We start from the raw sequence: 26,008 nt of genomic DNA, 5'->3' as shown, positions 1-26,008 counted from the left end.
TTGAGATAAATAAAAAAGAACATAACTGTAAGGTAAATAGTCGTTCTACTTATTAACATTGGAGAATGAGAGACAACAGCTGGCTGGAATAGAAAAACATTTCTAGAAGACTTGCTGAACAAAAGGCTGCAAGAATGTCTAATTGTTAACAGGTACAAAAGCATAATAAAACTCAAACTGATAAATGGAATAACTTACAAAATATTACTAAATGCCAATGTTCAGGCTAGAAGTTCTCAAACAGTTCTGGAGAACATCGTTTTACATTAATGGAACATGACATTCTTGAAAGAGTCCTTGTTGGCTACTGTTACACTGTTGGGCTTACAGGTGATCCTTGCTTCACAACCACTCATTCAGCAATTGTTTGAACTTGCAATGGTACTGAACGGACAGTATTTATAACCTGGTTTTCAGCGTTCCAGCTGTCGCTGGTACTTGCATCACATGACTGTGAATGTTTCAGCATCCCATAGTCATTATTTGGGACCTTTGCTGGCTTCAAACAAGCAAAGTCAATAGGAAAGCCAGTAGACATGGTTTCTCTTTTTAAGGACCTACAGTGATTTCCTTAATGGCAACCGAGCATGTTAGAATTATTGTTAAGTGGTGCAGTAATGTGGCATTTTACAACTGTATCACCTAGCAATGCAATTCCAGTCCCAATTACTATTAACTGAAGACTACCTGTATTGGAATTGAATTGAATTTGAACTGAATTTATTAAATTTATATGCCGCCCTTCTCCCTAAGGACTCAGGGCGGCTCACAATAAAAAGTTAAAAACATAAAATACAAAATTTAAAAAAAGAATTAAACAATGAAGTAAATACATAACAATAGACCCAGTAAAACCAAATTTAAAACTACAGTCAGTCCAGGCCCGATTGTTGGAACATCCATGTCTTCAGGTCACGGCGGAAGGACCGAAGGTCAGGGGCCATCCTCAGCAGTTCATTCCAGAGGGTCGGTGCACCCACAGAGAAGGTTCTCTCCCTGGGGGTCGCCAACCGGCATTGCTTAGCTGACTGCACCCTGAGGAGGCCAACTCTGTGGGAGCGAACCGGGCGATGGGAGGTTGATAATGGCAGCAGGTGGTCTCGCAAGTACCCAGGGCCTAAGCCATGTAGGGCTTTAAAAGTGATTACCAGCACCTTGAATCGCACCCGGACAACCGGAAGCCAGTGCAGCTCACGCAGGAGTGGTGTAACATGGGAGTATCGAGAAACTCCCATAAGCACCCGCGCGGCCGCATTTTGCACCAGCTGAAGCCTCTGGGTGCACTTCAAGGGCAGCCCCATGTAGAGAGCGTTGCAGTAATCCAGGCGAGAAGTGACAAGGGCATGGGTGACCGTGCATAGGGCAAAGGGGCGCAACTGGCGCACCAGGCGAACCCGTGCGAAGGCCCCCCTGGTCACAGCAGCCAGATGATCCTCCAAGTTAAGCCGTGAATCCAGGAGGACACCCAAGTTGCGAGCCCTTTCAGAGGGGGGCAATACCTCCCCCCCCATCAAAAGAGGTGGAACATGGACAATACGAGATGCCGGTATCCACAGCCACTCGGTCTTGGAGGGGTTCAGCCTGAGCCTTTTCCTTCCCATCCAGACCTGCACCACCTCCAGGCACTGCTAGACTGCTGTCCGGATTGAACTTCCCCAAGTTCATTCCGGATCCCTTGGGCCACCTCCCTCCCGGATCCCCTTAAAATGTTATATAAAAATCTAGATAAAAATCCCCAGACTCTTCTTTGAGGCATGCCATCTCTCGGGGTCCCACAACCCGTCATCAAGAGAGATCTTTTTTTTTTATATTTATTTTTTTTTTATTGAAAAGTTTTAAAATACAATTTTCCTTTAAAAACCCCCCTTCCCCCTCCCTCCTCCCCCCCTACCTCCCCCCCTCCCCCCCTCCCTCCTCCCCCCCGCCTCCCCCCCTCCCCCCCGACTTCCCAGAGCTGAATACAAGGTATATATATAAAAAGAAAAAAAGAAAGGCAAACATAAGCAACCATATACTAACAACTATAAATTCTAAAATCCATCACTCTCTAGCTTATATAAGATAAAACAAACCTTAGCAATATTAAATATATATAAAAAACTAAAATAAAAAAGAAACACTTTCTAGCTTATATAGGATAAAACAAACCTTAATAATATTAAATATACATTAAAAACAAGAAAAAAACCCCAAAATAGAAAGAGAAAAAAAAAACAGGAAAAAAAAAAGGAAAAAAGAATTATTCAAATACTATATAATACTTCTCAACCCTATACTTGTCCTAAATAGACTCCATCCATTTTGTCCATTCCATGATATAACGTTCTTACAAATAATCTTTCAAATTAACCAAAATCTTCGCCACCTCAACCAAATCAGAAAACTTTAAAGTCCACTCTTCTGTAGTCGGCCGTTCCTCTTCCAGTACCACATCTATAATTATTCCAAACAATAAAAAAGATTGCGAACAAAACTTTAACCTCCATTTGGACTTCTATATATTCCACCAAACTTTAATCCAAAAAAACCTCACCCTTTCCACAAAACCACCACATATAAAAAATATATTGCGTCTACACCCAAATCTTTTCCCATCAAGAGAGATCTTATGTAAGATAGATGGACGCTCCTGCGAGAGGGGGGAATCTCGCAGCGAGTAGAGTTCTCGAAAAGTATAAGGTGGCATAGAGGGAAGCAGTAACATCGGATAATGGAGGGTGCCAGTAGATGGAGATAAGAGATAAGTCAGCCTGTGGTAGGTCCCAAAGCCATAATCATGGTAAAGTGGAGTAATCAATGGCGGCGACAGCAAAAGCCATAAGGTAGTGATGACAAAATGATGTTGACAAGTGATGAAGTCCAAAAAAGGGGAGGCAGCCTGATGACAATGGCGACGGACCCAAAACAACAGGATTTAGGCATGGCAACAAGGGCAGCTGCAACCTCCGCAGCAGGAAGAAAGCAGCAGTAGCAGCAGCAGACCCCATAGCCGCAACCACAATGCCCACAGGTCCACTGCACTCATGGAGCCGAACTCGACAAGTGGCAGAGGGGTGGGGGAGAAACGACATCAAAGCCCCCTTTCCCTGCCACAACCCTGGTCTCAAAAAAACAAGCAAGCACAAGCAGAGTCAAAATTCTGGCACAAGATCACTTGGCCCAGCTCTGCTCGGCTCGGACAAACAGGGAAACAGTCGAGTCGAGTCGGCCCCACCCAGCCGCCAGCGTCCTCTCACCGGTGAGCTAAACAATCAACCTCTTTGGCTTCTCCTCCGTCCTCTGTCATTCCAAGCTGTATCTCGACAGGGGAGGGCGCCAACGCTCCACCGATAGCTCCGACTGAACCGGGGCCAAACGATGGCAAAAAAGCCCCATGGCAACCCAGCAAAGCCGAAAACCGCTCCGCACTAGGAGCTCAGAAGCCAGCGAGCAGCCATCTTAGACATGCGCAGAAGGAAAATCCAATATCCATCCAATATCTGAGGGGCTGCCACGAAGAAGAGGGAATTTATCATAAAAATAATCCTTCCAAAAACCACACCTTCCTTCCTAAAACATTTCTGCAATAGTAATACTTACCACCAGTACAGTTGAAAAAAAAAGATGTGGCATTAGGCAGAAGACTTAAGTGAATAAAGGCATCATTCTTTGAATAATTAAGATACTTGATGCATTTTGCATTTCACTCAGATTTGATCTATGGCATATTACATGAGATTTTAAAGAAGTATGAAGCTCTAAGCCATGCATATTTCATTACAATGTTCTATGAACGATTTGGGTCACCAATTGAAAATTTAAAAGTATTTCTTACCTTTGGAGTTATAGAGGATTTCACTTTCTTAAAAGCTTCTTCAAAATGTTTTTTGCCAACTCTAATTTCTCCTGTGAAGATGATAGTACAATAAACACTGTAATTGCAGAAAAAGGATAACTCTGATAAAATAAAATGCAGGTTGGTGAACAATTAAGAATGGAAACAGAAACAAGAAGTTCTTTATTAATAAGATGATTTGCCACAGAAACTACTTATTCTCTCTACTTATTTTCTATGCATTTCCATGTTGATTTGCTAGAGTTAAGAAGTTATTGAAAAAACAGAGTGCGACCTCAGGTCTAATTCAATGGGAAAACATCCCCTAGTCAATTTTGTTTATCAGATTTATCAAGAGAAGGCAAAAATCAAGATGTTTGAGAATTTCACACACAACTAATTCAGTAACCATTATTGTACAGTCCTTCTGCTTAAAGAAGTGAGAAACTTCAATTCCACAATTATTTCAAGCACTCAGCAAGAGCTGAGTCACACTATGTCACGAACTATAGGAACTGGAAAGAAACAACACCCATGTTCAGGAACAACTATTTGCCACAGGTTATTCAATGAGGACAGGTATCTGCTCAAAAGTGACTAAGACTTTGCCCTGATTTATATATTAAGACAGCTCTGAAACACAGTGAAGTTAACATGTGCCCTTTCTCCTTCCTCAGAGAGCCCCCATTAAAAATAAGGATGTATTTCATAAATAACTCACCACAGGATTTTAATATCACCATCAGCTAAAAGGTGATAAAACCAGGGTTTGGTTTTTAAAATTAGTACTAATGCATTCCCCCCCCCTTTTTTTAAAAAAAAAAAAAAATCATAGGCTCTATGCCTACCTTGCTTGGAACTCTTCTTAGCCATTGCCTACTAACTGATACTTTATAAAACTTGTTTATACATAAAACTCCATGAATGGAAATAGTATAGGTAGTCCTCAACTAACAACCAGTTGATTAGTGACTGTTCGAAGTTTCAACAGCACTCTAAAAAGTTACAACTGGCCTTGCACTTACATAGCATCCCATGATCATTTGGATCAAAATTCAGGTATGTGGCAAGCAGCATATTTACAATGTATTTACAATGGTTGCAGCACCCTGGGGGTCAAGCGATCACCACCTGTGACCTTCTCAGTAGACTTTTGACAAGCAAAGTCAAAGAGGGAAATCAGAATTCCTTAATGACTGTGATTCACTTAACCGCAGCAGTGATTCGCTTAACAACTGTGGCAAAAAAGGTCATAAAATTGAGCACGACTCACTTAACAACCACTTTGCTTAACAATGGATATTTTGGTTGCATTTGTGGTTGTAAGTCAAGGATTAACTGCAATGATATGATTATTTCTAATCTAATCCAAATCTGCATTCCCAGCTAAAGTGATTAAATTTTATTCTTCCTACGGTTTGCCTACAAAAAATGAACTATAGCAAGAAAACCAGAGGCACAAGTGCAACTTGGAAAACACTGTTTTGGATACAAACACACCCACAAAACCATATGAAGATGTTCATTAGATCAAACCCAGTTAAAACCATCATAGCAAAGCAGCACAGTAAACTTTTCCTTTTAATTAATTTAAAACCTAGGTCCTAGCCTTCAAAGAGATTGCATTACTATAGAATGCAAATGTTAATTGTGGAAATCTTTGATCTGTTGGCATTAATAAAAAAGAACTAGCTAATCCTCTTCGTTTCATGATTTGTCTTCAATCTTAAATCTGAAAACAGATGTCACATCGTTTAGAAATGAATCCAAATTACTTATATATAAATCATACTGAGAGGAAACTGCTTGAAAATATTTAGGTGAGAGTAATTTAGTTTCTATAACCTCTTGATTCTTCATTGCTCTACAGTGTCTGCAAACAAAGCAGGCAATTATACTGGAGGTCAAACATCACAGGCTTATTTCACAAAGTCTTCAAGTAAACATTACCAAAGATTTGTTTATTAATGATTGGTGGAAAAGAGACAGAAATGGAAAAGTTTGCTTGAATTATACTGCTTGTTCAAGTTTCTATTTAGCAAGAGCATCTCTTGCATGCCAAAATGAAATTTCAGCTACATTTCTTCATTTTTTCTTGCACCAAAGAGGGTTCTACTTATCAGTGTTTTATTCTAAATCATATCCTTAGTTCAGTTAAGTTCCTAACTGTCTACTATTTTGACCAGTGAAGGCTGTCCAATGTTTCATGCTCAACTCTTTTCTAGACTGCCTCTAACACTAGCTTCTTAGTTTTGCAACAGCATCCTTCATTTTACCACTTTTTACAGAGGGTCAGTGCTGTCAGGGTCAACCAATATACATTTCAGTATTTTGGATATGTCATCCCCTTTTTCATTCATATTTACAGATTTTTTTAAAAAAACAACAACAAATAGTGTTAGACAGCCCAGTGTAGACAAAGAAATACTAAAATTTTCATGCCTACCAAACCTTTAATTAATAACTTCCTTTCACTGTTTTTAATGTGTTTTTAGTTTAGAACAATCGTATAACAATCCTGCAGTTTTTGTTGGAACTCTGAAATAAAATAATGAAAACATGCAAAGGTTCTTTAACATCTGGTGATTAAGAAAGTCTGCCTTAAGTGATAATATGCTCTTTCCCCTTCCTTACTGTTCTTGTTTGCAGGACTGGACATGGTCATTTGCTGTTTTAGGGCACAAACAGAAGCTTCTCGCACTAGAGCTGAAAGATCTGCTCCCCTATAAAGAAAAAAAATAGAAAAGCCATTATACTAAGACAAAAATCATTAAGAAAACACAAAAATATAACCAAATAATTGCTAGTATTCGATGGTAACAGCCTGTTCCTTTGTTTGATAAGTGTATCTGTTATCTTATAATCTTGTTACTAGCTGCAAGATAGGCAGATAAACTTAAAAATGAATTACTAATTTGGAAATTCACCTAGAATTTCAGTCAAAAGTTGTGGTCATAAGTTGAGGTACCATGTGACATGACTCAATTTTACAATGGTCATAGAGCCAGTCACCACGGCCATTAAGCAAATCACATGGCTAAGTGAACCACATGTTAAGTGAATCCAGTATATTCAATAGGGTTGAATTCTATATTGCATTGGGATAACCTGGTAGACATTGTAAATGCTTGTAGCACAGATAAATGCTATTTTTCCACAGACCAATTGGCCTACTAAGTTCTGTAATAACTGAAATATCTGGGTCGCTGTAGATCCAAAATCAAAATCCATCCCAACTCTACAAATGAGCATAGCTGCAGCCAATTTCCTTCTCATTCTAGGTTGCCAATAAAGACATTAGATTATCAAGGGGCATGCCATAGGGTCATGTCATACCTCATGTGCCGTTTAACATTTTTATCTGCAGCTTGAATGACAGAGTTCAGACTTTGCAGAAGACAGAAAAGTTGAAGGGGTGGATAATAAATAAGGGAGAGGAGATTCAAAAAGATCTAGAGTAACTGGAGTGGGCTGAAATAAATAGAATGGAATTTAATACAACATGAAGAGTTCTGCATCTGGGTGGGAAAAATATAAAGCACAAGGTTCAGCCATAGTTTCATTCCATACAGCATTAACCTTGTGAACTCTCAGGCTTCCTCCTTCCGTTATATATTCAAGATGGACAGTATTTAGTATTTATTTGTTATATATATGTAGGGTTGTTTGCAATGTATGGTAGTGAAAGTTGGACCATAAGAAAGGCTGAGCGCCAAAGAATTGAGGCCTTTGAACTGTGGTGCTGGAGAAGACTCCTGCGAGTCCCTTGGACTGCAAGGCGATCAAACCGGTCAGTCCTAGAGGAGATCAATCCTGACTGCTCTTTAGAAGGCCAGATCCTGAAGCTAAAACTCAAGTACTTTGGCCACCTAATGAGAAGGAAGGACTCCCTGGAGAAGAGCCTAATGCTGGGGAAGATCGAGGGCAATAGAAGAAGGGGACGACAGAGAATGAGGTGGCTGGATGGAGTCACTGAAGCAGTAGGCGTGAGCTTAAATGGACTCCAGAAGATGGTAGAGGACAGGAAGGCCTGGAGGAATGTTGTCCATAGGGTCGCGATGGGTCGGACACGACTTCGCAGCTAACAACAAAAATGTAGGGTTGTGGGTCTATACATATGTTGTATATAGTATGTTTACGTATGTGTCATGTATGTATTTCACTTTGAGAGCAGGCAACTAAATTTCGTTTTTGCTGTGTCCCATTGTGCCCACAGTAAAAAAAAATGACAATAAAGGTTATCTTATCTTATCTTATCATCTTATCTTATCTTATCTTATCTTATCTTATCTTATCTTATCTTATCTTATCTTAAGAGTAGTGAAGGATTGATCTGGCAGTAGCATATGTGAAAGAAAACTGAAGTCCTTGACAAGCACATGCTAAACATGAGCTAGCAGAATTATGCTGATGCAATAAAGGAAATGCTATTTGGAAGTGCATTGATCAAACAACAGAATCTACATCATTGGAAGCAAATGCTCTACTTTATTCTATCCTGATCAGATCCCATTTGGGACACTGTGGCCGGTTCTAAACACCTCTAGTGAAAGAGGACAGTGACAAATTGGAATTAGTTCACAGGAGTGCTAGCAAGATGGTAAAGGTTCCGAAAAAAGCTCCATAAAGAACAGTTAAAGAATTTGGTATATTTAGTTTACAAAAAAGGCATCAGAGAAAGATATCACAGCAATCTTCAAATCACTAGAATCACACTTCTCCCATAATATCCAAATAAAGATCAGGCTCACTGATACCAAACAGAGCCATTTTATAGTATAACAGTTATGGTGTTGGCCTAGAAACTAGGAGTTTTAATCTTGTTTTAGGCACAGAAGTCAGCTGGATAACCTTGGACCAATCACTCTGACTCAGCTTAATCCATCTCATGGAATGGTTCTTGAGAAAACAGAGGAAGGGAACATTAGACACACAGTTGCAGAAAATAAAGGGATATAAATCTAGTAAAGAAATGCATTAAAGCTCTGAGTCATTCTGAAATGAGTCAAGATATTCTCTATTCTCTAGAACTGAACCCAATGGAAAAGAGACAATTCTTTTTTCACATGATCCTTACAGTTGCTGATCTCAGAGTAATCCAGTGCTGAAGTTTTAAGTAAAAGGTAAAGGTAAAGGTTCCCCCGCACATGCATGCTAGTCTTTTCCAACTCTAGGGGCCGGTGCTCATCTCTGTTTCAAAGCCGAAGAGCCAGCGCTTGTCTGAGGATGTCTCCGTGGTCATGTGGCCAGCATGACTAGACACCAAAGGCGCACGGAACGCTGTTACCTTCCCACCGTAGTGATCCCTATTTTTCTACTTGCATTTTTACGTGCTTTTGAACTGCTAGGTTGGCAGAAGCTGGGACGAGTAACAGGTGCTCATTCTGTTTTAAGTTTTAAGTAGAGGTCTAATAATTTAATAATTGCCTCTTTTAAACAAGGAGGCCTTCTGTCCCACTCAAAAAGTTATTAATGACAATCAACACTCTTTTGTCTAAAGCTAACATGCCAATAGATTAACCTGTACAATAAAAATGAAATTTAAAAATGCAATGGTTTTACTGAATTATTTTTTTTTCTCAAAACAGCATGGAGAGCAGGCTATACTTGATTTAATAAATGCTTCTGCCATAGTTTGATACCAATTTAATGAAATAAATATACATAGAAGTCTATAATGGAAGCAAGGAAATATGACCTAAAGGCCAGGCTACTTTCAAGGATTTTATTTTTTAAAAAAGATCTAGGATGTAAGAGGTGAAAAGCTAAGAAATCTCTGCACTTATATTTGTTTCTAATTTTGAGCACTACATGTTTATAATACAAGCAAAATCTACCACCATGTTGAAAGATTCAATATAAGTGTAAGTAAAGTGCAGATTCTACTAATGCAGCCTTGTACATGAATAATACATATATCATCCTGTGACTCACATGTTCTGCTGGAAATGATCCTTCTTCCCTGCAATTAACCAAACTATTAATTCTGAACAAGTCTGTTCCAAAGCATACACATTCCTTTATCTGCTTTCAAAACTGATTCCAAATAGGATACTACTCACGTAAAACAATCACAAGAGGGATTGTAAGCAATTTCTTCCAGGTGGACATCAATATCAAGTGGGGGTAGAGTTCCATCCTGTAACCATAAAAAGACATTCAATGACTTTGATACTTATGAGAAATCACACTGATTATTTATTTTATATATAAGATTTCTGAGTTGCATTTTGAATGTGAAAGCTTCCCAAAGAGACCAATAATTCAAGATAATAAGTTAAGTTTACAGATGTTAAACCATCACAGCTAGCAAGTTTTAAAGCAAGAGAAAAATAACATTCTATTTTGAAAATAACCATTGGAAAAAATGTCATCATACAACAGTGAAGTTGAACAAAACAACTAGTAACAATATAAATGGAAGAGAACTATATTCCTCTGAGAGAGTTTCATTGCTGGAATACTTCACTGAAAAGGCCCTGTTCCATATGGCCAACAGTAGCACTAGTGGAGGTGGGTGGTGGACAAATTGATGAAAGCAGTGTTGGGCTGTTGTGTTGAAGCCCCACTCCATGTGTACTGTACATATGACATATGCATGAGTGTCCTCCATTTATATTTTTTAAAATAAAATAAACCTAATTATTTCCCAAGAAATTTCCCATTGGGACAACCTAGTCGTACCATTAATGTTACAAGAAATTATTTATGAAAGCGGCTACTGATGCAGATTGATTTTTGATAAAATGATATTATGACTTTTATGGAAATGGAACGCATAAATATTCGTGTTCAAGTCAGTGTTGACTCTTGGTAACTGCCTAGACTTGTCCCTGCAGTTTACTTGACAAGATGTTTCAGAAACAGTTTGCCACTGCTTCCTTCTTAAGGCCGAGAGAGCACAGGGTCACCAAATTAGTTTCATGCCCAAGAATTCAAAGTATCATAATTTATAGCCCAATGCCTTAGTCAATAAATTAAACTGGTTCTAACATATATTTAGTGAGGCTTGCATGAAACATAAATCTCCCGCCTTGTTTCAGGAACTGTATACAGCAGTTTTTTTTTAAATTTTAATTCCATTTATATCCCACCCTTCTCTGAAGACTCAGGGCGGCTTACAAGCTTAGCAGTAATAGAGAAACTGAGCAAAGTTCCAACTAGTTGTACTGGTTATTGTTCAATATCTTTCTTAGATGCAGATAATAAATTTTTGATTATAACCTTAGTACAGAGGTTATTTCCTTCTTTAGCTTACTTTGCACAATCCAGTTTTATTAAAAAAAATCTAATCTTGTAATAGCAGGCAGTTGGTAAATATTTTTTGCAATTCAATTTGAGAAATTTGATCTAGTTTTCTGGCATCTAGCAGCTGAAAAGGCTTTGGATATTTTTTGAACATGTTTAAGAAAAAGAATGGATTTACTTCTGTTTTTATAAACCAGTTAAGAATAGAGTATTAAAGTCCCTTGGCTAAGTTTATCACGAATGGTATAATTTTTCGCTTACTAATACATTGTGGAACTCAAGAAGGCAGTCCTTTATCTTTTATTTAATTTGGTTCTGGAAATATTGGTCTCCAAAATTCTTCAAGATCAGATCCAAGATCATTGCTCCCAAGTCTTATTGGATATATTTTCATACGAGAGGAGGTTGTAACTTTCCAACTTCCATCACCTGATTTATAGCTTGACTCCAATTTTTGAATGGAATGAGACTAATTTAAGAAGGAATAAATATTAATATGGGCACAAATTATATGACCTCTGAAAATCTGTCAAATACTTGGTTCAAATTTTTTAAAAATTCAATTTCTTAAGATTTATATGGCCACCCAACTCATTCATTTTAATCAGCATGCCACCATTTTTCCTGCTTTAAAAGTAGCAAAATATATTTGGAAGATACTAGAATGAGTGTTAAGCTTGATCTTGGTTCTTATGACAAACTAACTCTTTGGGATAATCATAATTTTAATATGGAAGCCATTTTTTAGGATATAGGCAAAAATATTTAGATGAATTGATCTTTAAGTTTTTTTAAAAGGATTGCATCACTAAAAAAAGGAATTTGGATTGTCTGAAATAGCTTAGCTGTAACATACCCAAATTAAAATGTTTGTTGATTACTGAATTTGGGTTTGGTACATTGGCAACCTTCTAAGTTATAAGGTATATTGAAAATATCTCAGAGGAACTTAAAACTACAGTGCATTTATTCAAAGTGTTGAAGAGGATTTTGAAGATAAACATTGGTAATTTACAAGAAATCTGGAACTAAGAACTGGAATATCCTATTTTACTTTTTAAAAAAACCTGACTTTCTAAGGAATAGAATTCTAAGGTCTTATAAATTTAGAATAGGATTCTAATTGAAATTTAGAATTGAACTCTAGGGACTTATAACTTTAAAATGGAACTAATTTATTAAAAAAACTTTCATGTTTACTGGACATCCCTGTGGTTATTTAAGAAACATTGGCTATCAGACTTTTTATGCTGGAGATGTTTAAAAGAATTAACACATATTATTTGGGCTTGGTCTTTATTTTGGTTTAAAGACGGGGATGTAAAGTTAAATTATACCAAAAGCATTTTGTAGGAGCAATGCTATAATTATCTACACTCCTGAGCTATGAGTCTGAACTCATGGAAGAAGTACAGGGAATCCTTCTTTAATGACTACTAGTTCAATGACCGTTCAATTTTATGATAAGTATGACAATTAGTGATAATTCAAAAGTTCTGGCTGTTGCAGGATCTCTACAGTCATGTAATGTTCCCTGCCAGTTTTCCATAAACAATGGGAAGTTGGCAGAAAGTCAGAAGCCTAGGTCTAGATGATCTGACATAAAGCGCAGAGGGTAGGGCTCTTGAATGGTTATCTCTTCAGATCTTTGTAGTTCTGAACAGTATGCATAGAGGAAGTCTCTAACTAAAAGATTAAATCTGGCTTTCTAATTAAAAGTTTATTCCATGCAGCTGATGGGACTTGTTTTAGATAGAGATTGGGTAATAAATGCCATAGGCAAAATTCTTGCCTCTGCAGGTTTTTCTACCAATATAATAAATGATGGAGAACCTCTGGTCCATCGGCTGAATTTGGTTGGCCAACCCTTCTCATGTCATTTTTGAAAAAACAACAAGTAAGCAATTGCTTTAAGACATTGGCAGTGTCTTAATGCAAAGAATTTCTGTTATTTAATTCCTTAGGGTCTCTATTACTCCTCTTTTTACACACAGAAAGAGATTCCCTGCTATGCTGTGAGAGGAATAGTGTTGAGGGACAGAGTTTCCAAGGATTTTGGAGAAGAAAAGCTGCTCCTCATGTCACAGAGAATTGAAAATGATATTTTAACATAAAGAATAATTCTAATTAAAATAAATAATCAACTTACTCCTTGCATGATTAGGCCAGTGAAAAAACCACTTCTCCCATCCTAGTTAAGGGAGAGGAGCATTAGGAGATCAAAAAGATCCTTGACTCCAGATATCACAAGGGAAAAAAAATTACAATAGTTCTGTGGAAAGGTTACCTGTTAGCAGACGCTGAGTGGGTGGCTGCTCCAGATATGAAGGCAGCAGGTAAGTTAAGAAGTTTCAAACTAGGTACCCTCAACGGCCCCAATAAGGAATGTAGTAATAGTACGGCTTAAGTAATAATGTGTATGTATTTTTATTGTTGTTTCCAGTCTACCCTTCTTCTGGGGGGGCGGCATGTCAACACTGACTCGTACTTTCACCTACATTTTGCTTCATTTGCAGCTTGACAGAAAAAGGGAAAGGGGTGGAATGGAATGCAAGGGAAGGGGGGAATGGCATCCAAGCATCCATCAGCTCTCATGAGACATTGCTTCCATCTCGGACACAGAGCAGATGTCTGAGCATAGCTGACTCATTCCCAAAATGAACAGAAGTGATTGGTGGACATACTGGACGGGGTGGCCCATAAAGGGGAATTAACTATGCTTGCTTTTGCACAGGAAATCCACAACTGGTTTCACTTCTTCTGTGACAATGTGGTTTATTCATTAAAGTTTTATAGTCTTGGTAAAATAATGTCCCAGGAGTTTCTTTTTCTGGATTCGCCAACTGGACAGTTGCCACCATTGTTGTAACTAAAAATGGCTGCTAAACAAGGCAGTTGCTAAATAAGAATTATCTGTAAGCCATGCTATAAACACTGACTCTCATTTACAGCAGCAAGAAAAAGTATGTGAACCCTTTGGGATTATGTGGAGTTTTGCATGAATTGGCCATAAAATGCGCTCTAAACGTCATGTAAGTCACAACAATAGAAAAACACAGTCTGCTTAAAATAATACTACACAAACATTAGCTGTTGTCATGTTTTAATTGAACATAAGATGGAAACATTCACAGTGCAGGGTGGAAAAAGTATGTGAACCCCTAGCCTAATGACTTCTCCAAGAGCTAATTGGAGCCAGGAGTGAGCCAACCTTGACTCCAATCAGTGTGATGATATTGGATGTGTCGCTGAAAGCTGTCCTGCCCTTTAAAAACACACACCTGTTTTGGGTTTACTGGTCTCAAGAAGCACTGTCTGATGTGAACCATGCCTCACAGAAAAGAGCTCTCAGAAGACCTACGATCAAGAATTGTTGACTTGCATGAAGCTGGAAAGGTTTACAAAAGTATCTCCAAAAGCCTTGATGTTCATGTGTCCACGGTAAGACAGACTGTCTACAAATGGAGAAAGTTTAGCACTGTTGCTACTCTCCCTAGGCGTGGTCGTCCTGTAAAAATGACTGCAAGAGCACAGCGCATAATGCTTAATGAGGTAAAGAAGAGTCCTAGAGTGTCAGCTAAAGACCTACAGAAATCTCTGGCACATGCTAACATTTTTGTTGACACATCTACAATAAGGAAAACATTAAACAAGAATGGAGTACATTGGAGGACACCACGGAGGAAGCCATTGCTGTCCAAAAAAATATTGCAGCACCTTTGAAGTTTGCAAAAGAGCACCTGGATGTTCCACAGCACTACTGGCAAAATCTCCTGTGGACAGATGAAACCAAAATTGAGTTGTTTGGGAAAAACATACTATGTGTGGAGAAAAAAAGGCACAGCACACCAACATCAAAACCTCATCCCCATTGTAAAACATGGCGGAGGGAGCATCATGGTTTGGGGCTGCTTTGCTGCCTCAGGGCCTGGACGGATTGTTGTCATTGATGGGAAAATGAATTCCAGAGTTTATCAGGACATTTTGCAGGAAAACGTACGACCATCTGTCCGCCAACTGAAGCTCCGCAGAGAATGGGTGATGCAACAGGACAATGACCCAAAGCATACAAGTAATTCAACAAAACAATGGCTTCAACAGAACAGAATACGCCTTCTGGAGTGGCCCAGTCAGAGTCCTGACCTCAACCCGATTGAAATGCTGTGGCATGACCTTAAGAGAGCGATTCACTCCAGACATCCCAAGAATATTGCTACACTGAAACAGTTTTGTGAAGAGGAGTGGTCCAAAATTACTCCAGATCATTGTGCAGGTCTGATCTGCAACTACAGGAAACGTTTGGTTGAGGTGGTTGCTGCCAAAGGAGGGTCAACCAGTTATTAAGTCCAAAGGTTCACATACTTTTTCCACCCTGCACTGTGAATGTTTCCATCTTATGTTCAATTAAAACATGACAACAGCTAATGTTTGTGTAGTATTATTTTAAGCAGACTGTGTTTTTCTATTGTTGTGACTTACATGACGTTTAGAGTGCATTTTATGGCCAATTCATGCAAAACTCCACGTAATCCCAAAGGGTTCACATACTTTTTCTTGCAACTGTATACACAAAATATGAACCACATTGGCTGGATTCTCTCCTCCGGCTAAGCCATATTATCATAGGCCTCCTTTAAGTTGCTAAGGGTTAGGTATGCCCCTTCCAGGACCTGCTAAGTAGTGGGGCCATGCTGTATGTAATACATGGGGAAAGGTTTGTTTTGTTAAAAATGAGATAGGTTTATTTTAGGAATCATGTTTGCTTAGGAGATGCAAAGAGTACACATTATTTCTAAATTGTGGAACATCAGAGGACAGGTTCTGGCCTCCTACTATATGGCATTTTTTCAATAATTCAAAAAATATTTACATATCCCTCTCAATCTCTTTTTCAAAGGTTTTCTTTTTGTAACATGTTCATTCTTGTAATTCTTCTGTGAATCTGGTCAAGTTTGTGTGAACCCTTCTTAAAAGTGTTAATTTAACTATGTACAAGAAACTAACCAATACAGAATAAACTGGTGCTACTTCTTATTGATAAGCCTAAGACTCATGTTCTTTTTTCAACCATATTTATTTTCTACCTCAGAAGAGCCAAGAAATTCTATTATCAATTTTCATGAGTCATGATCAGACAAGGTTCCAGAAAGAGGACTTTCACTCCTGAGGCCAAAGGCCGCCACACTTGGCCTGCTTAGCACAATATAAACATCAAGTTTGTTTTTCCTTCAGCTCTGTTCCATCTGGCACAAAGAAGTATTTGTGATGGCCAACATGAGATGGATATAATTTGTGCAATATTTATGCAGTTCTTGTTCCCATCAGAAGAGAGAACCCACGTTCAATAGACAATGCCATAATTTATGAAGTCTGTTGGCCTTTCTCCATATGTGTTGTAAGTTGCATAGTGGCAAATCTATGCAATTAAAAAACAAGCAGTACATGAAGTACTGAATGTTCATGACATTTATATTTCAATGCTGACATTTGCCACCAAAAGTTAACTTATTATATAACTTTAGTTTCACCCTCTCATCAGCTTCAGCAATTATTAACAATGCAATCTGAGGAACCCTCTGTCCTTTTAAACATGAGAGGACAGTATGATTCTCTAAATGAGCTTTGGATTCTCTAAATGAGCTACAACAAGTTTTATTAATTTTCCAGTTTTACATCCAAATATTTAGAAAGCAGCGTGGTGATTGGGTAATCAATAGTCCAATAACAAAATCTTTGGTACATATCTCAGGTTATATCATCAAAAATTCCCTCTCTATTTCCCTTATTATATCACATTCAAGCTAGTACATTTCTAGTTACAGCATGTTCAACTAAGACAGTTATCAATATATTTTTACTTATAAATATCCATATCCTGTTTTTAAATTTTACCTAATTTCAATTGCAGTATTCCAATTTAACCTTAATATCCATGGTATTTAGATTTCGGGTAACCCAAATTTCCTTTATTTCACTACATAATAATTGTCATATCTAAAATGCACATATTACTTACTTAAATACATTATTTTATTTCACAAATATGTTCTATTTCTCACCCTAGTTCCTCATCACTTACTAATAAAATATCCTTTATTATCTCAATCCATCTTCCATATTATAATTCAAAACTATGTTCTAATAACTGATTTTCATTTCCCTTATAAATCTATCTGGCCCTCTCAATTCCTGGCAAATAGATGGGGAAGAAATGGAGGTAGTGACAGATTTTATTTTCCTGGGCTCCAAGATCACCGCAGATGGGGACTGCAGCCAAGAAATTAAAAGATGCTTGCTTCTGGGGAGGAAAGCAATTGCAAATCTAGACAGCACACTAAAAAGCAGAGACATCACCCTGCCAACAAAAGTGCGCATAGTCAAGGCTATGGTCTTCCCAGTTGCAATGTATAGCTGTGAAAATTGGACCATAAGAAAGGCTGAGTGCCAAAGAATTGAGGCCTTTGAACTATGGTGCTGGAGAAGACTCCTGCGAGTCCCTTGGACTGCAAGGCGTTCAAACCGGTCAGTCCTAGACGAGATCAACCCTAAATGCTCAGTAGAAGGCCAGATCCTGAAGCTGAAACTCAATGAGAAGGAAGGACTCACTGGAGAAGAGCCTAATGCTGGGAAAGATTGACGGCAATAGAAGGGGACGACAGAGAATGAGGTGGCTGGATGGAGTCACTGAAGCAGTAGGCATGAGCTTAAATGGACTCCAGAAGATGGTAGAGGACAGGAAGGCCTGGAGGAACGTTGTCCATGGGGTCGCGATGGGTCAGACACGACTTTGCAACAACAAACAACAACAACAACAATCTTTTAAAGTCTCCCCGTAGCCCATTAAGTGGAATTTTAAGCTCTTCCATCATAAATCAAAAGATCTCATTTCTTAAATCTAACTCTGGTTTTCTTTTTGTGCCAAGCAGGCTTTAAATCCTCAGGTGGATCTCCCTTCATTCCCACTTGAATCATGGGAGACCAGCCAGTTATCAATTTTTCAAAGGAACTGGCCCCTTTGTAATCATTAACTTGTTGCCCTAGTAGTTCAAATCTCCATGTTTGGTTTAGTATATTTGTGGTCAGTTCAGTCTGGTCGTCTTCTTCCTCAGGTTTCATCTGGTTTAAGTAAAAAGTCGTGTCCAATGTTGTGATTGTTGCTTGGTTGTCTAGGCTTTCAGTATGCTGTACTTGTTGATCCTTAGCACCCTTCATCTTAGCATTGCTTTCTTCCACTTCTGTTGCTTTTTGGATTGTAGGTTTTTTAGTTACAGTCAGGGTTTGGCTGTCAAAGTTCTCAGTAGATTGTACTTTTCTTTAAAGTCCTCTGTCTTGATATTAATTTCTTCCTCTTCTGTTGCTTTTTGGATTGTAAGTTCTTCAGTTGGAAGCAGGGCTTCATTTTGTAAATTTAAGGTGGCACCTTTGTCTTTCAGTCTGGATTTCATTACCTCAGTAGCTTCAAGGATTTTTTCAAGTATAGTTAATTTGTTGGTAGTATTCCTTCATTTCTATGATGTTTACAGATAGTCTTTTAGTGGAGGCTATTTTTCACCTCCACTATTCCTAGGAGTTGTTTTCACCGCCTAGCTGTTTCAGGTTCTTATCTCTTTTATATAGTACAAGTCTAGGCTGTAAACAGGTCTAGGCTGTAAACAGGTCTCACAGTCAAAGAAATTCACTTGCTATAACAGGCCTTGCCATAAGATGTCCCTGATAGCATGTAAAGTCTTTTTCCAAACTCAAATTAGGTTTTTATCCAGTTTAAAAAGATTCCCCCCCCAGCTTTTAACAAGTAGATAAAATAATAGGTTCCTGTAAAAATAGGAACTTTTTGGGACCCCAAATATCCAAAAACTGCAAGTCCAATTATTTAGTTGTTTAGTTTAGTTGTTTTTTTCTTTTCTTTTCTTTCCAAAAGCTTTGTTTCCCCAAGGTAGACAAACGCTGCTATTTTAAAGGGGGGGGGGGAGAAAGAAATTTCAGGAAGCTTTTACAGGAAGGTAGTTGGGATAGATATAAGAAAGGTAAGGTAAGGTCTTACCCAATTCCTCCGCAGTGCTTTCGTTGTGCTTGGTGGTAATTTTGGCTTTCGGCTGGTACGGCTTAGTGATCGGCCATGTTGATGACTGATCTTTTCTCTTGTCGGTCCAAAGGAGCTGCCCCAGATCAAACGGAAGGGCTACTGCCCTTCTGCGATTTGTCGGGGGTCCTCCTCATGGTCGTCGCCCCTCCAGGGTGATTTTCGACCCTTTTCAGGGTCTCTCAATGGAGGAAAAACCGGACGGCAGAGAGAGCGATCTCCCTGCATGTCCACCAGTGCCACGATCACAAACCGGAAGCCAGGTTTGGATGATTTCTTGACAGCTGGTTATAAACATAAATTTATGCTCACATTGAGGAATACTTGGAATAGGTTTGGAATATTTGGAATAGGTTTTCAGAAAATCAGGTTCATTCAGCCAAGATAAAACAACTTGCAGTCTTGAACCTGCCAGGATTAATACATGACAATACAATGGGGGAGTGCAATCTCTGGATTGCAGTCTCTAAGATCTCTGGTCCCATTTGTGCTCCAAGAGTCCCCCTACACTTGAGATAAAATTCATTCAGTCCTGAAATCACTGAACAAGCAGGATATAAATGAAATAAACAAAAAATGTTTAGTAAATATGTTTGTGGAATAATTGCAGTAAATACATAATAATATTGAAAAAACATCCAATGATTGAGTACAGGATATTGCACCATCCATCTGATCTTTCAATTCAGCGATTAAAACACACCCATTTAGGCTTCCAGTTCCGGATCGCGGAGCGGCCAGATGTGTGAGGAGAACTCTCTTCACGTTGTCTGGATTTCTTTCACTAGGGGACCCCTGTAAAGGGGTCGAAAGTCACCCTGGAGGGGCGACAAGCAGGGTAGAGGTCCCTCTGGTTGACGGTGGTAGGGCGGTGGCCCTCCTGTTGGCTTGGAGCAGCTTTTTGAACCAATGAAGAAATGATCGGCCACTCTCATGGCCCATCCCTTCAGCCGTTTCCTGCTGAAGCCAAACTCACAAGCAAGCACTTGAAAGCACATTGGGAAAACTGGGTGAGACCTGCCTTCTCTTTGTCCTAATTGTTTGCCTTTTCCTGTTAAAAGCTTCCTGAATCTGCTTCCCCCTGTGAGGAGAGAGGGAAGGGATTTTTTCCCCCACCCTGCTTAATGGCGGTGTCTGATTACGTCGGGATAAAAAAGAACACCTTGAAGAAAATAATACTATTTAATTAGATTTACTTCCTTTCTATTTTTGGCGATGCAAAACTCCTATCTTTACAGAAACTGGCTATTCTACCTATCTGATTAAAAAAAAAGGAAGAAAACACAGAAAAGAACTACTTAAAAGGACTCAAAACTGATAAATTTATTCTGTCTGAAAAGGATTTTAAGATTTGGGTTAGAAACGTAAAATTTACACAGGCCCAAAATTTAAGAGAGAATTTTTATAAAATGTTTTATAGGTGGCACTTAGACCCTAAAAAACTAGCAAGTATGTATCCGAACTGCCAGTCCAAATGTTGGAGGTGTGGTTGTGAGGATGCAATGTATTTTCACATATGGTGGACTTGTAAAAAAATCAAAGCTTTTTGGATTAAAATTTGGTGGAATATGCAAAAGATATTTAAGAAAAAAATAAGGTTTTCTCTGCAGTTGTTTTTGTTGGGTATTATTATAGACTTTACTGTTATAGTTACTAAATTGATGTTGAATTTAATTACAGCAGCAAGACTTTTAGTAGCGCAATATTGGAAGGAGGAACTGCCGACTATAGAAGAGTGGACTTTGAAAGTTTCTAATCTGGCGGAAATGGCAAAGATTTCAGCATATTTGAAAGAACAATCGCAACAGAGATATATTGTGGAATGGAGAAGATGGATTGAATATATTCAGAATAAATATGGGACTAAAAAGTTTCATTTAGCATTTGAATAAGTAGTGGTTTTATATGACGTATTATTAGTTATTAGTTAGTAATATAGTTATGACTATGGGGAGTTAAAGTGCAATAGAATTTAATGTTTTATTTTTGTTGTTAGCATATTTTAGCTTAAGTTTGCGAGCTTATACCCTGTATTCAGCTCTGGGAAGTCGGGGAGGGGGAAGGGAAGGGGAGGGGAGGGTTGGGGGAGGGGAAGGGAGTCTTTTCTATTTAAAAAATGTACTGTAAAACTTTTCAATAAAAAAAGGACTTTAAGTACTCTGGGGACATCTTGTGACCAAACCTGATATAGCAAGTGAATATTATTGGCAAATAAACCTGTTTATATTTTGGAACTGCCCTTGACATTATCAGCTAAAGATAATGTCTGGAGATGAACTTAAGACTTTTGGAGGTGAACATTTACTGACTTTTGTTTAAGAATTAGCCTCCACCAAGGACTATTTACAACTGTTTTAAAATGGAGAGTGATCAGCCAGAAACCTCGCTTGACTATAAGCTCATATTAGAAACAATTCATAAAGTTACTGAGATATTTATCTCCAGACTGGAAAATTTAGGTGCCAACTCCAAGTTACAAACTGAAACCCAGACTTCAGCTAAAGAATTTACAACTCAGAATATGACAAAACTGGAACAAATTACTATTGAGACAGAGGAACACAAGAAACAACAAGATATTGAAAAAACTAATACCAAAAACTTGACTCTATCCAAAGAACCAACAACTTTAAAAGTACAAGGAACTATTACTAGGACAATTAACCTTAAGGACCAACAACAAACTATGGGAAAACTTAATACTCAAGTCTTGACTTCATAAAAAGAGCCTACAACTCCAGAAGTATACTATGCGCAAGATAGTGATGCTAACATAGAGGATGTGGAAGATCAACAAAGACAGTTTCCTGAAAGCCTGGATAGCCAAGCACTAACTACAAATCCCGAGTGCCGCGTAGCAGAGTGAGCGCCTGTTACTTGTCCCAGCTTCTGCCCACCTAGCAGTTCGAAAGCACGTAAAAATGCAAGTAGAAAAATAGGGACCACTACGGTGGGAAGGTAACAGCGTTCCGTGCTAGTCATGCCGGCCACATGACCACGGAGACGTCCTCGGACAAGCGCTGGCTCTTCGGCTTTGAAACGGAGATGAGCACCGGCCCCTAGAGTCGGAAATGACTAGCACGCATGTGCGGGGGAACCTTTACCTTTACCTAACTACAAAATTGGATAAGACTCTCTACTTAAAGCAGATGAGCCCAGATGGAAGAGGAATCCAGACCGAACTGAAGATAAAGTCTTTAGAGCAAATACAGAGACTGGAACTAACAGAGCAACAACATAATGGTTATAAATGGTTTGGTTTTTGTGGATCACTGATGTCTAGATGCTCTCCTTCGATTCAAATAATATGTATTGGAGCGAAGGGAGACCTATCTGGCAGTTTAAAGGCTTTGGTCTGGAAACCTTATTGGTAAAAAAAAAGAAAGCTAGAGTTAGATTTAAAAAGTGAGTTCTTAAGAGAAACATTAAAGGCTACTTCTTTAGTAATCAGTGATCTATCAGGATCTAAAATAGAAAATGTTTATGAGATAGAACTAGAATGTGTCTATGTATTTATTAGGCTTATTTTAGACACTATAATCTGTACACTGACATAATGGAAATTTGGCTTATGGATCCCACATTTGATGTTAAAAGACATTTGAATATTCTAATTAAGAATTAGCTAAAATTTAAAACTGAATCTGGTAATGTATAAGTAGATGTAGATTGATAAACATAGGCTATGGTCCTATCAGTAACGTGTGATGTATTAGGATGTGAAATAGACAATGTTTATTAGGTAGAGCATAGCTACTCAGCCATTGTGTGTATGTTAGATGCTACAGTTTTTGGTGCAATGAAATAAGGGAAATTTGAGTTGTGAATATTATTTGGGATGTTAAAAGCTAAACCTGAATACTATAATTAAAATCAAAATTAGGTAAAATTTAATAACAGGACATAGATATATCTCAGTGAAATTGGATTGGCAATTTTTTTAACTGACCATGCTATTTTTAGAAACTCATTAGTTTAAACTTGTTGTATGAAATGTTAAGGAAAATAGAGAAAGATGTTTTGATAATGTAACCTGAATTATGTACTGAAAACTGTTACTGAATCTCTGATTACCCAGTCACCATAATGCTTTCTAAATATGTAGATTTTAACTGAAAAACCAATAATACTTGTTTTTTTTAACAAACAGACCCATTTAGATGCTCAATCAAAACTTTTGTATATGTTGCCATTTAGATGCTATCTATGTAGATACTATACCGGTACTTCGCAGAGGTTGCCTGAAAACTAGTCAAGGGAACCCTAAAATGACAAATGCTTTACTCTGTTAAATCAGTACCATATCAAAAGATTCACTGTTATTTAGAAGAAAATATTGAAGCCAAAAACCTATGTACAATGAATTCAGTAGGATTTAGTAATTTAAAGTCAACAAGGTATATCACTCTATTTTCAAACTAGTCTTAAAAAGTCACAATATAGCTAATAGTGAATCAAAAATTTTGGTTTGGACATTGGTGTTAAGATAAGAATTAGATTCAAGGGGAGGGGAAGATGGCCAAGAATTAGTTACCTCTATTACTGCAGTTTGGAGAATTTTCAGTTCAGCAAAGCAAATTGCTAGGAGCAAAACTGCTACCTCCACAGCTTTTGCTTTGTACTATTATACAAAATTTTGTTTGGAGTTACTATCTGACAACCATACGTTGATATAGTTTTAATCACACTGCCAACTACATATGTCATCCTGTTACAGAAAAAAAAACCTCTTCTCCATAAGGGAAATTAGAAACTTGCTTCCTGACTACCTGAAAATGAGAATTTGAGTGAATAAGAGTGGAATTTGTTTAGAGTTGGCAGAAATGATGTAGCCAGTAGATCTGTAAAGCTTACACAGCAACAAGGATCAGAATGGGCTACTGATTTCCCTTCTCTATTGTGATTCCTCGCCAGCCAGTGGATCCGGCAGCTGAGTCTGAGGAATCAGATGAAGAGGAGGGGCCTGGAGTGACATTAGAGTCAGAGGAAGGCTCTGAGAAGCTCCAAGACTTACAGTCAGACAAGGAGCCTGGCCCCTCTACTCGTGCTGAGACATAGCTATGCTGGGAGCCTGAGTTGGACAGCGATGAGGAACAGCTGGGACAAATCCCGGATGCACGAATGCGCAGACAGGAGAAACGAGTGGGACAGAGGAATGCAATGGATGGGGCGGCTCCAAAGGCATTAGGAAGCCACGCCTTGGCTGAATTATAAAAGGGGGAGGTGTGGGAGGTGCTGGTTGCTGAAGGCAGCCATTCGTACTGAGGATTAAGTTTCTGTGGACTGTGTTTGCCTTGGACATTGACTCAGGTCTGTGAGAATAAAAGGAGTTAATTATCTTTCTCTTTAATCAATGAAGCAGTCAGCAGTACAGGTATATCTTCCCCACATCTTCCCTATTTATTTCTTAAAACTGCTTTAGTTTCCCAGATGTCCCTTTCTCTTGTTGAAAAAGATGTAGTTACATTCTGTACACATTACTTAGGAAAAAGTTGCAAAGTAAAGAGAAAGACTTATTCTTAGGCAAATAGAGAGCCTTGGTGGACAGTGGGCTAATGCCTCCTTAAGTAACACCAGCTGCCTGCAATTAGTGCAGGTTCGAGTCCCACCAGGCTCAAGGTTGACTCAGCCTTCCATCCTTCCGAGGTAGGTAAAATGAGGACCCAGATTGTTGGGGGCAATAAGCTGACTTTGTAAAAATGCCGCTGGGGGGGGGGGGCGAAAGCCCTAATAAGCAGGCATATACATAGAATGAAGGCTATTGCTAAGCACATTGATTTGTGCTTTAGATTGTAAGCCGCCCTGAATCTTCGGAGAAGGGCGGGATATAAATGGGATTTAAAAAATATATACAAACAAATGCAATCTTAACATTATCTTCCTTTCTTCTTTTAACTTTAGCCTTTCTGTGGCTATTTACAAATTCTTTCTTTGACTCTTTTCACATTTGGCTTAATTTCCAGTCTCTTATCCCTCTCACCTTGTTTTCCCTTTTTACCTCTACACATTTTTACTCACAAATACGTCCTGAATTTGCTAGGGTTTTAACTTGACTGTTAAACATCTTTTACTTAGGCATTTTAGATCTAAATAAAAAAATGTTTAGACCGTTTGTCTAAAATGTGGTGTAGTGGTTAATGTGTTAAGAAAGCAGGATTTGGCCTATCTTCAGCCATGATAGCTTAATGGGTTACTTTTGGCCAGTTGCTCTTGCTCAGAGCACCCTACCTCGCAGAGCTTCTGTTGTGAGAAAAATTAGTGAAAGGAGTGTTACCTACACCACTAACATATTCAGTACAAAAGGTGTGATATAAATCAAATAAATAAATACATAAAAAGGATGTTATGATAGCATCTTAATTTTCCATCTCTCTCTCTCTTTTCAGTCTATTATTGCTGTTAGGTTGTTAAAGATACAATTCCCTCACAACTGAGACAAAAATACGAATATTGGATAACACCCAATTCAATGTTTGATTAATCTCTGCATATTTGTACAGTGTTAAGAATGAGTTATATTAAAATTCCAGTCTGTAAATTTTGTGCTTTTCTAGAACTACATAACTAGAGAAAAAGTAATGATAACCTTTCCCATCTTATTTATTAAATACCTATGTCACTCATCTCGCTAACAAGATGTTTGGAATCATTCCTACTGGACAGAATAGGAAATATATTTGAATAAATGTAGGTGTTGCCTAGTTTCACAGTACAAGCTCATCTATAGAAATGGTGAGGTTCATATCTACTTTGGAGTTGGTGTAACTTAACAAAAGTTGTATTAACATTAAAAAACGCTAGAGAACTCTATCACAAAGAGCAACAAGGAAATGCTATGAAATCTAGTTCTTAACCTGAGAAAAAAA

The 26,008-nt window shown here is 38.2% G+C and overlaps 1 protein-coding gene across 1 annotated transcript in view; it reads right to left on the bottom strand.

The window, feature by feature from the left end:
* The window catches only part of NVL (nuclear VCP like), a 63,259-nt gene that overhangs the window by 3,171 nt on the left and 34,080 nt on the right, over positions 1–26,008 (bottom strand). Inside the window, exons 20-22 of the mRNA XM_083351749.1 lie at positions 9,877–9,953; positions 6,449–6,537; positions 3,815–3,885 (exon numbers count right to left, since the gene is read on the bottom strand). Of these exons, the coding sequence (XP_083207875.1) occupies positions 3,815–3,885; positions 6,449–6,537; positions 9,877–9,953 (237 nt within the window). The remainder of the gene's footprint in view (positions 1–3,814; positions 3,886–6,448; positions 6,538–9,876; positions 9,954–26,008) is intronic.

The sequence above is a fragment of the Vipera ursinii genome (genome assembly GCF_947247035.1).
Source record: "Vipera ursinii genome assembly, chromosome: 1".
Lineage (NCBI taxonomy): Eukaryota > Metazoa > Chordata > Lepidosauria > Squamata > Viperidae > Vipera > Vipera ursinii.
The sequence above is the reverse complement of the archived record's forward strand: the minus strand, read 5'-3'. Positions and strand labels throughout refer to the sequence as shown.